The sequence below is a fragment of the Topomyia yanbarensis genome, chromosome 2 (genome assembly GCF_030247195.1).
Source record: "Topomyia yanbarensis strain Yona2022 chromosome 2, ASM3024719v1, whole genome shotgun sequence".
NCBI lineage: Eukaryota > Metazoa > Arthropoda > Insecta > Diptera > Culicidae > Topomyia > Topomyia yanbarensis.
Window position 1 is genome coordinate 322,967,022 of NC_080671.1, and position 12,230 is coordinate 322,979,251.

Consider the following 12,230-nt stretch of genomic DNA (forward strand, 5'->3'; position numbering starts at 1 on the left):
TAGTGAATATGTTATAATTGCAAACCAAGTTCCTCTATAAAATGAAACTAGTTTTGTTAAAATCGGACCCAAATCAAAAGAGCAATATGCATTTGAAGTGAACATAAAAATTGTGGTTTCGTACATGAAAATCATTAAAAAGTGTGGACATTGTTTCGTTTAAACTGCTGTGAAAAATCCAGTTCTTATATCATATGATCATAAAATTTTGAATATATTGATATACGTGAGAAATTTAGGAAAAATATGCAATATCAATATTTCAAACATCACTTCTTGAGGTTTTGTCCGGTCTCCAGCCACTGTGCGGCGTCTCAATTTTTTCATGAAACCAATTAGACAACTAAGCAATAAATGACTGACTATACTTTTTCACTTCACACTTCGCTATTTTCAAAAACATAAACATGTTCGCTATGCGTATTAAGCATTTAAAAAAAAATAGTATAACTTTTAACACTACAATCAAGCACATACAAAAGCAGCATCGGAAATGGAATTGTTTTCTAAACAGTGTGCCCAATCGGTCGTGCCTACTAACGATGAAAACGATGTGCGATTAACTGTTTATTGTGAAAATGAGCACATATTTCAACCTCTGCGTACATTATTTCACGGAGAATACGACAAATGTTATTTATGATTCCGAATAGGTTCAAAGAAACAAATATACTCAGGTTTTTTTACGCGGGGGATACAGGCCGCGTAAATGAAAACCGCATAAATTTCAAAATTTCCGTAAATGAAAAAGTAAATTTCAAAATCCGAGTAAATTTCAAAAATCGTGTAAATTCAAAAAATCTGCGTAAATTCAAAAATCCGCGTAGAAAAACCGCGTAAAAAATACCGCGCAAAAACCGCGTTGAAAAAAAACCTGAGTGCATCAAAGTTTTAAAGTTAGCATTTAGAGATATCAAATAAAGTCTCTTTTGGGGTTTTGTTATTGGCATTTTTGATATGGGGAAGACAAAGCAAACCAGTATATTTATCGCACACCTAATAAATTCCCAGAAGTACAAATTGTTCATAGTAGTTCACTCTGCGAATATTATAACAGATACATCAGAAAATTCGAAAAATTATTGAAGATTATTCCATGTAAAGAATTCCAGAATGTATCATATTTTTCTCTAAAACATTTTTACATTTCTCAATTTGATGTAATTTGTAAGGGAAATTAAGGGGTTCTGAGAAAAATGTCATGAAAGTTTGCATTTACATAAAGGCATGAAGAAATGAGTTCATTTCATCAAACTTATAGTATTTTGATATTACATTTTCCAGTGAAATAAACAATCATAAGATTATTAAAATATATTGATAATTGACGGATCTTCAAACCCAACTATGCACAGTAGGCCTGGCCGTTTTAATATTTGCCACATATAAAAATATGGTTCAAATATTAACATTGACAAGAAAAACACTACAGAATAACTGCAGTGTTTTCCAGGATGCTTTTCAATACTGGCTGTGTAAGGGTTAAAATAGAATAGAATTGATAATTGACGGATTTATGGCTTTTTCTCAGAAACCTCGTTTTATTTAAGAGTTGCGGTGATCACGATTGAAAACGAATGGATCAAATAAAATCTCAAAATAATATTTTTTTCCTGCATTTCCTGAAAAACCGTTGTTTTAAGCTCCAAAAATTATATTAAAATATTCTCAGCTACAAAACAAAAATGTATGCATAAAAAAGGAATCGTTAAGGTACGAGAAAAATTAATTATGATCATTAAAAAATAATCGAAGAAAATCGGTTGAATGGTTTTTTGGCAATCGTGATCACGAGAAAACCATTTTTGGAAAAACGACATTTCAAGATAATCGAGTTGAAAACATCAAATTACCACTGCTCTTAGTAGACGAAGTGCGCTTGGAAGCGCTGTAACTTTCGATCTATTTCTCGGATCTTTATAAAAATTTGGGAAAATATTCTCAAGAAAGTGTACTTTCAGATAAAGTAATAAAAAAAAATCGATTTTTTAAAAAATAAGAAGGTATGTAACCCTTTAATCAATATTTTTGCAATAACGTTTGTAGCTGTTTCAAGCATTATCTAAAACACGCATATTTAAATTGTAACAGTAAACAATAATCCCAGCTGGGATACGTATATATTCAAAGATTACTAGTTGCTCGCGAATTTTCTTGTCTTCTGAGAGGTTTCGGAGGTTTAGGCCATTTTGAAATATTGATACCTCCATGCAGCATACTCATAAATATTAATCTTTTCACAAATTGTACAGGTCGTCATATAATTTTTTTAAACTTTCTGCAAAATGAATCAAGTAGGTATCTTCAACTATCACGAGAATTTGTTAATTCTATGATTTTTTTTTGAGAGGTAGGAAGCACCATCGAATACAGCGGGAACAGTAGAACATATGCGCATTCAAAGCATTGGCTCAGTTCAACCGTAAAATGTCAAACTTAACCTACGTGGAATGAAAAGATGCAACAATCAAATAAACTCAAAGATTTTATGCGGGGAATCTCAATACTTTGGTAATTCAAGAAACGCACAAACTGAGAAGCCCACAAACTGGACAGGTTTTGATTGTTTATGAAAATCACGCATAAATTGGAGAAATCGAACTGAAGATCTCCAAAACAATAGATAATTTTTTATGCTCCGAAGATTTGTTTTCGCAATCTGCACCCTAAATTAAAGAAAAATGTATTATATACTCATTGGACTAAAGTATAAAAAATAGTTCAAGAAATGCTTTTTGATTTCAATTTGCGTTTCTTTATTTCATCTGGACTACTTAATACTTCCTGCATCTTACTCGAAAAAAGTTTCATAGGAAAATTTAAAGATTATAATGTAAATTATAATAGCTTTTTAATAACATTACGATTTCGATATCAAACGAAGTCAATAGTTATGAGCTTGAATTTGTAGTCAGAGCCGGCATCTAACTTTTAGTCTGAGTGGGTAGTAAGATAAGCATAGGTATTTCGTGGACTTGTTGACTTTTCTCGGTAAAATATTTTCACCAAGAAAAGTCAACAAGTCCGCGAAATAAATATGTTGCGGTAACCATAAAATCTTATAGATAAGCATAGGGTCTATTATTAGGGACTTACTGCATTTTCGCTGTACACACGCTCTCACTAGATTCATGTATAATCGCTTAAGCTACGTTTGTGGAATGAGATCGTGATACATCGTAATTACCCACTCTGTTATTTTCTAGTGTCGTCACCCGCCGGCCCTGGTTTTAGTTGGAAAATAAATTACCTTATTATAGACAAATTCATTGCTATATCCTATGAAATAACATTAACAATGCAACCATGTTGAAGGGTATCACCCAGGTTCAGACACGTTAATCTATACGAAAACCAAACTAATGTTCACTATCCCTTCACCATTAATTATGAATATGAATCATGATATTCTCGTCAGCTATCATGGCCACGCAGTACTAGAAATTCTGCGTGTCTCAACGATGTGTAAATAAGTGATTATCAAATAATGGACACAAAATGGACAAAACGTATCCTTTCTGCTCTATCAAGCCATGTCAATCAATTATCCTTTTTTATATAGTGAAAACATTCAAATTAAAGAGCAATTTTCAAAAACCGGGATGTACGGGAGGATACATTGTATTGCATGTTTATTTTTATAATGCACCTAACTTAAGCCAATTGGTAATTTTAAAAGAAAACACACTATTAAGGACTTCTCGGGAGCTCTTAATGTTGTGGTCATGGTCGGCGTTAATTTAGAACGGATTAAGTGACATTTTTTAGGAAAACGAATTTGAAGTCCGTATCACTGCATACTTTACGTTTTCATTCGAAATGAATTTATGTCGCAATTGTTGCTTATGGTAACATTTTTCAAATCTGATGAAAGCGAAATATAGCTGAAGTAATTCTTGGTCGAATACTACTATTATTTCATTGTTTGAGATTTTGATACTTAGTCCGCTCTGACTTAAATCTGACTAATAGTGGTTATGTTTTCAAAAGGCTAAATTCTAATACAACTTTTTCGCACGGTACACTTATCATAGTCGTATATCAGTCCCAAGCATGAGCTCTGTATGGGGCACTTATACGACCATATTTTTTGCTGCACGCGCTTTCCACATGTGCTTCTCCATGCATGATTCGCTTGGATCATTTACTGTAGTTTTGTATCGTTAAATGTCCCTTTTTGTATGCGTAGTACGATGCAACAGACTAATCGGATATTTCCCTTGTACTCCACATCACACAAAGGTGGTCACCATCGCTGAGGGTGGCTGGTGATACAGGACCTCTGTCGGACTTCATCGAGGGCTTGGGACCAGGACAGCTCGTCGGACGCCAGGTACTGGGTGCTCCTGCCTTAGGTGATATTCAACTGTCTATGTGCTATCAAAAGGGTTCCTTAGAAGTTGAAGTGATACGAGCGAGAGGATTGCAGGTAATTGAGCTTCGTATCGCGATCCACCGTAGAGTAAATATACTTATTATATATTAATGTTTCATTGTCTAATAATTTCTAGGCACGTCCTGGCTCAAAAGTACTTCCAGCGCCTTATGTTAAAGTGTATTTAGTTTCCGGTAAAAAGTGTATAGAAAAAGCTAAAACAACGACTGCTAGGAAAACGTTAGATCCATTATATCAACAACAATTAGTGTTTAGAGAACCATTTGCTGGCTGCATACTACAAGTATTTAACAAAAATCAGTTGACGGTATTGGAACGATTGAACTAACATTTTCCCTATTTTAGGTGACGGTATGGGGTGACTACGGGCGGATGGAAGGCAAAAAAGTGTTCATGGGTGTAGCTCAAATAATGCTGGACAACCTTAACCTATCACACATAGTCATCGGATGGTACAAACTGTTCGGAACCACATCACTGGTCAGTGGACCACCTAGTTTGGGTCTATCTAGGCGATCCTCAATTGCATCACTCGATTCACTTAAGCTGTAAAACTCATTGACATCACTAAGTTTATTTTTCTCCTTTGGTATCGTTTTATTTTCTTTTTGGAGTTTGGTTTGGAACTGTGCCATTTTAGTTTCGTACGATGAGTGAGGTGTTCAACATAGTCAACTAGAATAGCTGCAATCTTCGTTTGTTTGTACCTGGACGCACCAAATTGTGTGTGTGTTTGTGCTCCTTCCACTGAACCTGATTTTATAGATTAGATTGCTAGTTAAAGAAGTCCTTTGGTATTGACAGATTGGCCACTATTTCCAAGTTTTTAGATCCTTTCGAGAAGAGAAATGAATTCTTAAACCATTTTAAATTTAAATGATGTTTGAGTTCCATACACTCTACCATCGCCAATTGCTTACATGCAATGTCTCCTATATAATACCTTGAACAGTGCGATGGTTGTGGAATGTCGATTCCCACAAATGACTCATCGGAAAGCATTTCAAACAAAACCTCAAATTCAGCTTCGAAAATCCTCCAAGTACGATTTAGTATAGTTTAGATCCAACGGAATATTTTCCAAAACTGTTTACTGTTCACCTTAGCTTTGGTTGTCTTTGTTTCCTTATTTGTACCCTGTGCTACCCGCTGATGCCGTTTGATGTCAGCGTCGGTTTACTTTAATTTGATCTTCCATTAGTTATCCTGATTGATAGAAGCAATGTCGAAAGCACTTTTAAATAGTGTGTTTCTCGTTCTCAATTGATTCACAAATTAATATCACGATCTGATCGTTGCATTAATTCTGATTTAACAAAAAATAGAGAGCTCTAGCAAAATGCAATGACAAAACTAAAAGTGTTTTAGTTGATCATAGGTACGTTTCAACTTTATGCATGCTTCTATACCCTTAAGTATCATCTACCTTCAGAATTGTAGTTAAAGTTTCCGTTACTGAACCGTATTTACTTTTGGAACTTTTAATTGCATGCAGGTTAAATTGGTTTTAGTTATGTTTATGCTTTGGTACTAGGTGCTTGCTCTATGGCGAATCCAAATTTCTGTCTGATTTTGTCTTATTTTATTTACAACATTTACCATAAAGATCATTACTGCTTACAAAATAGGCTTAGATTTGTTTAGCTATTCTTTTGTAGTTGTGAATGTTCATTGAGAGGGACACTTGGCAATTATTTATGTGACACAATAACATTAGCAGAGAAAACATCGAAAAGAAGCAGTGGACAAAAACAACAAGGGTTCCATTTTATTCTGTTTTTTAACTCTTTCACAGCCAGTAAAGAAAAGCATCTTGCAAAACATTACAGTTATTGTTTAAAGTTTTCCTTGTCAAAATTAAATTTTGCAGAAAATTATAATGACAGAAATATTAAAACGATCAGGCCAACTGTGCAGAGTTGTATTTGAGGATGACTCAAAATTATACGGTTATCAAATTATTAATTTAATGAAGAATTTAACCAACGAATCATTCTGAACCATGAAGAACAACCGAATATACCGTTTCAGTTTAAAAGCAGTTTGATAAATCGCTGGGAGTGACTTGGTTAAGATTAACGTCATTAACGTCATCCCTTTGGTCTGAGCTTCTTGGGATGTGACAGAGGTATTTACACCTTGTGTCTTGACTAATGAGTGTAGCGGCTTCATTGGCTCCTTGCAAAAACAAAGAATAATAAACCAGAGACCTACGGAACTGTCGATGATGAACAATGTATTCAAAAGCATTTCGACCGTCTATCACTGATCTAGATATGATAATCCAATTAGATTTCATTTCAATAAGATTTCAACCCTTGTGGTATAACCGGCGACCGCAGTAATTAAGCTGCAACTCCGGAACCAAAGGTCTGAACTGACTGGAAACCAAGTTAAAAACTTAATAACAACCTATAAGAGCGTTAAACTGTTCGAACCCACACCATGTGTCTTTGCCAAAAAGATATCAGTCCACGGAAATAAATTATCCCCAAAATTATGAATAAAGTGCAATGAATTCTGGAACAGTTGTGGTTTTACGCTACGAAAACAGGACCACGAACAAAAATCATGTGTTGTATAATTAGGGTAAATTTATTTTCAGTAATGTCTGCATAACGCTTTTATTAGTGAAGATATTTGTTCTTCTTGTGTGAGCTTCAGACACGGTTTCCGCAAGTCGATTTTCTGCACGTGATCTAGTTCACAACTTTATGACCATTATTCATAAAACCAAAGGTTGACTCGTGATTTTATTTCTAGATTTGGATACATTATGCGGAGTCCGACTATACGACGATAACTGATTTATGATTTATTAGATCTTGATCACGATCAGTTGTGATTTAGTTCACGAAATCAAAACAGTCCGTATATTTTCTCGTAAACTATTTCACGAGTTTTGGAATTTTATCCAATAATCCTTTCAATTCTCGTGAACTATTTCATGATTTCTAATGTATCAGGCACGATTCAATATCCGTACTTGCGAAATAGTTCACCAATTCATAAAATATTCATAATTACGTGGACTGATGATTTCATAATTTCTCAGAAAACGAGAACTGCGCTGGGCACCAAAAATACATTACAGAGCCACAAATCATGTTCATGATATATGTAGTTAACAAATCAAGATACTGTAAATCAGTTCATATTGACACGTTACTCCGAGTAAAGAATTGGACACTGATTTAAGAATATAATGTCACGATAAGGCGAAGAGAAATAACGAATAACAGGATAAAACTGTTGATGCTATGAACATGAGACACAGTACTCTACGTGTTAAAATCGAAAGTAAGCTCAAGAATAAAATATTATGGTAAAAGGCATATAATTTAGTAAAATCGTGACTTAGTTCCTGAAGTCACGAACATAAATCACTTTACTCGTGAATATCACGATAACAAGCATAGAAATGTCGAAAACCGTGACTAACGTCCTGAAATTATGAATGTAAATCACGCCACCCTTCCAGAATAATCCGATAGTAAACTCATGATAAAATGTCATGATGACATGATGAGAAATTGCGTTTAAGCTCCTTAAATCATGTACCTCGTTTATGGGGGTATTCTACTTCTAAGGCCCAAAATTGAACTGCCAAAAAGGGAATAAATTGCCTACCCGTATAAATAAATACCAATCCCGAAATCTTCGGAACCATTTCCAAACTATTCATATAATACTCACCATATTTGGAATACTACTGATATATTCCACCATTATAATTGAACTGTTTTACTACCATACCTATTATAGTTACCATTTGCTATACCTTCCGTGTATATTGGAGATTTGTATACTACATTGTACTTTTGTGCCAGAGGTTAATATTGCTCTGCTGGTCTTTGTTATCCGCATATCTGTTCACGCTGCTCTAAAAACCTGTAGCATAACATAATCAAAAATGCTCTTCTTACAATATTACGGCGATAGCTCAATTGGATAAAGCGACAGTCTACTTAGCCTCAACGAAGCTCTCATCAGAAGATTGCGTTTAACGAAATAAAATTTCATCAATCGATAGAATTGAAATGTGGAATGGGAAGACGTTTTTTTCTCCACCAATATTTTTTGCATCGCTAGATCTAAAATATGCATGTCACCATAATCTGTATAGTTCTTGAATGGTATGTTGTCAAAATGTATATGGAAAAAAGCATATTTTGGTATGGTGACCGTTCTTAACAACCCGTTGTTTGTATGGTTGAGTATGGAAAAACGACGCTGGTTATGTTCGATATTATACCATGGTTAATCTATTGTTGAACGTATCATATTGAAAATGGTTTTTCGACGTTTGATGCAATGGTTGGAATATGGTACAGATTTATGCGGGTAGTGAATAGATTTTTAGTTTTAGTTTTCTTAATTTTGAAGTCATATGTTTGGCTTTTATAATTTTGATATATTAGACCAGAAACAAATATTGGCGGCCTTGATACGTAATTGATTACATTGATGTTGGTACTGCTATCGAGTAGGACTTTTCATAAAAGCACACACTTAAAAATTCTTACATCTCGCAAGATGTATATAAAAGGAGCGTCACAATTGACCAGAATTTACATTCAAGAACATGTAAAAATGCGCTTGGTTCACAATTCTCCATCTGCATTCAACCGAGTTCTACATCAAAAGAGACACAATATTTTATTTCACATGTAAAAACATGTAAAATTCCATTATTAGACAGCAAAATACGTCGCAATGTTGTTTGCGTCAAATGTAATTTTAATTTTTTCTCAGTGTGTATTGGTGCGATCAAAATAGTTTTCTAAATTATTCAGTAAACAAATTTAATGTTTCATTGATGCAACGATCTGATTTTTTTTATTTTAATGCAATTTTTTGACATAACTATAAAAATGAAACAATTTTTTTACGAATCTGGAAAGCATAATATTTACTAAATAATTTAGAATTTTTTTTGAAATCGGTCATAAACTTTTGTGAAAAGTCTTGCTCGGCCAAATTCCCTCTAAACACGATCATAGCATGGTCAAAATTGTTAGCGGTAGTGAACAGAGGCAGTCTACAACACGTGATGATGATGACGTAGATGCTACCAAGCGTCGAAGATACTGTCACACATACGAGCACAGAAGTAGTTTTCGTTTTGACGCATGCTAGAACCTTTCTATTCAAGGTCTTTGTTACTCGGTGGCAACTTCAATATCAATGCAGTCAATGACGTTTTATTTCACTTCCGGTGAAAACTTCAACGTGTCGACATGTTGGTTTTCACCGAGTGCTAGATAATTCGCTTTTTTCACCTTGATTGGGCGAATTACTCGTGCTGTGGTGGACCAATTTTGTGGCGCTGCGAGTTTATCGTCGGTTAGTCACAAAAAGTAAAGTCCATTGGACTATAAACGAAAATTAACTGGCAATATAGCTTTATATGCTGTGCCATTTTGGGCTTTGTTTCACAAAGAAGCCAAACAGAAGCGAAGAGGAAGAAGAATGACGTTTTAAGGTCGCGACTGTTTTTCTTGTTCTCAATTATATTTAAAAGTGAAAACATATGGCCTCAAAATAAAAATTGAAAATTCGAAATCTATTTAGATTTAGATATATAGCAATTTATTCTCAAAAAAAGCTTAATTTCGGGCCTCGAGAGTGAAGGACCCCCTTAACGATCAGCTCTTTTAATTGATATTGTTTATACAAATTATAAATTATGAAAAAGTATCATCACAAATACTAAACATATCTAGTGATCTAGGGTATGTTTCTGCAGTGCCGTCCAGGTTTCACACTGCGTCGATTGATTTGCAATCTTCGCCAAAGTTTTGACCCGTGAAATGTGCCTTCTTCAGGGCTCAACAAAATTCGAAAAAGTCGCAAAACATTTTGTATACGGGTAACAGTCAGTATCCACGAGTCAAAACGTTGGCGAAGAATGCAAAATAATCGATTTAATTTAAAACCTAGACTGCACTGTCGAAACTCACCCTAGATTATGCAATCAGCAGTCGAAAATATTCCGTCTATCATTTCTAGTGAACAACAATACCCAACCCACTATTTAAATGTAACGCCATGTGCATTTTTAGCGCGAGCTGTTTTTAAGACACAAATAGTTTCATGAATATAAGGTTTATCATTCATAGTTTCAGGAACTTGGCCACGGTTTTCGTAAACAGAAATCGTGATTTTTTTATCATAAATTTATAAACGGTTTTTTCCCGGGTTATGAGATTACTTCACAATTACCAGCCTCTTGAGCAGAATGGATCATCATTCAAAAGGCTCACGGCAGGCTGAATGGTGACCTGTGCAAATACAGTATACAACTGGACAGATTGATATCAATGAACAAAACTTAGAAATCAGGACAGTGATGGTAGAAATCGAAAAATTGTTTGTTATTCAGGGGGATAACAAGCCCTAAAATCTTGCGCCAGCGACTACTATCCGTGGGTAAAAACAATGACGGTTCATGTATTTTGCAATATGTAAGTGCAGCAACTCAGCAACACGCAGTTTTTATAACCTGTAGTAGAGCATAATTGAATCTCTACCTGCAGTCACCACAGAGCCAATCCAATGGAAAAATCATTGTTTGACGCAGAATAGTGGTTAGCGAAAGAGAATAAGTGTGTCTTACTCAAGTGACAACTTTGTAATGGAGTTCATACATTGTTGTATCAATCTATAGTAAAGCATACATCAGACTAAAAGATGGTGTGTTGCATAGAGAGTAAATCAGTTATATTATTTACTGAGTAAAATTATGAAGTTTGAATTGGCAACGGTGTTACGATGTTGTGTAGTCCGACGCTTTTTCTCATTGTTTCGAAGTATCAATTGGTTTCTTTGTATGAACGGCAGTTCGGTGCAGCTAAATTCGATCTAACGACTGCGTCATGAGTTACGCATTATTCAAAGTCGGTGGTTGAGTGGCAAGCGTAACCGCTTCTCAATCCAGTGGGTCTGGGTTCAATGCCAGACGAAATTATTCAGATTTTCTGTGGTCAAAAATCTGTATTTTATAACCTACCGATTTGCGACTCCGTAGTAGGGGAATGAGCTATCAAGTGGCGTCTATATCATCCTGTATAGAAAACTGTTAAAACGCCACATCGGGACCTTTAATGGCTTCAGAAAAGTTTTGAGGTTCTTCGCTTGTTTATGCACGTCAGTCACATCCCGAAATCTGAGAGGTGAACCATTTTTCGTTTAACGCTTCGATTTTCTCGGTGCGGTCAGCTCCTCATTGTTTTCGTCAAGAGTTACTCATCGCCAGTCAAACCTTCATGCTCGTCTTACATGTTCGCTTGAGCATAATGTGAAACTGGGTTGCTTTTTTGAGCTACATCTAGCTAGTATTCTCTACCCGCTCGTGTAAATTCTGGGCGATTTCCTTAATTAAATTTGTGTAGATTTGTGCTGCTTAAGTATTCCATCAATTTGGTGCCAGTAAAATTGATATCTGAGCTGCTCCAAATTTTGTGGTGGGCATTTGCATTACTGCCGATGATGAGAGGCAGGCCGTTTCTGTCAATCTTTTTGAAACCATCAGAAGGCGAATGTTCATTATGCGGCAAATATGTCGAGCAATAGGCGTATTTCTTGTCCATATTATCAATAGTCACATTGACCGCGACAGCGCAAATATCGCGAGTTGTGAGGTCGGATATAAAACATGCGTCAATAGTCGCAAGTATACATGCACGAGACATTTTTCGTGGATTTATTATTATATTTTTGTTGAAAACTACGAAGGCGGAGCTAAGTAGCTTTCCAACATAGATGTTTCGTTTATGGAAATACGCTTCTTGAACCAAAGCTTTTCCTTCCTGCACAAGGCGGGTTAAATTCA

The 12,230-nt window shown here is 35.1% G+C and overlaps 1 protein-coding gene across 8 annotated transcripts in view; it reads left to right on the forward strand.

The window, feature by feature from the left end:
- The window catches only part of LOC131683766 (regulating synaptic membrane exocytosis protein 2), a 199,755-nt gene that overhangs the window by 135,513 nt on the left and 52,012 nt on the right, over positions 1-12,230 (forward strand). For 7 of the 8 annotated variants that reach the window (XM_058966036.1, XM_058966035.1, XM_058966037.1 and 4 more), the window contains 3 exons: positions 4,243-4,429; positions 4,512-4,679; positions 4,742-5,774. In XM_058966036.1, coding sequence (XP_058822019.1) covers positions 4,243-4,429; positions 4,512-4,679; positions 4,742-4,948 — 562 coding nt within the window. In that variant the 3' untranslated portion in view covers positions 4,949-5,774. The remainder of the gene's footprint in view (positions 1-4,242; positions 4,430-4,511; positions 4,680-4,741; positions 5,775-12,230) is intronic. The other variant, XM_058966038.1, reaches the window with a different exon arrangement.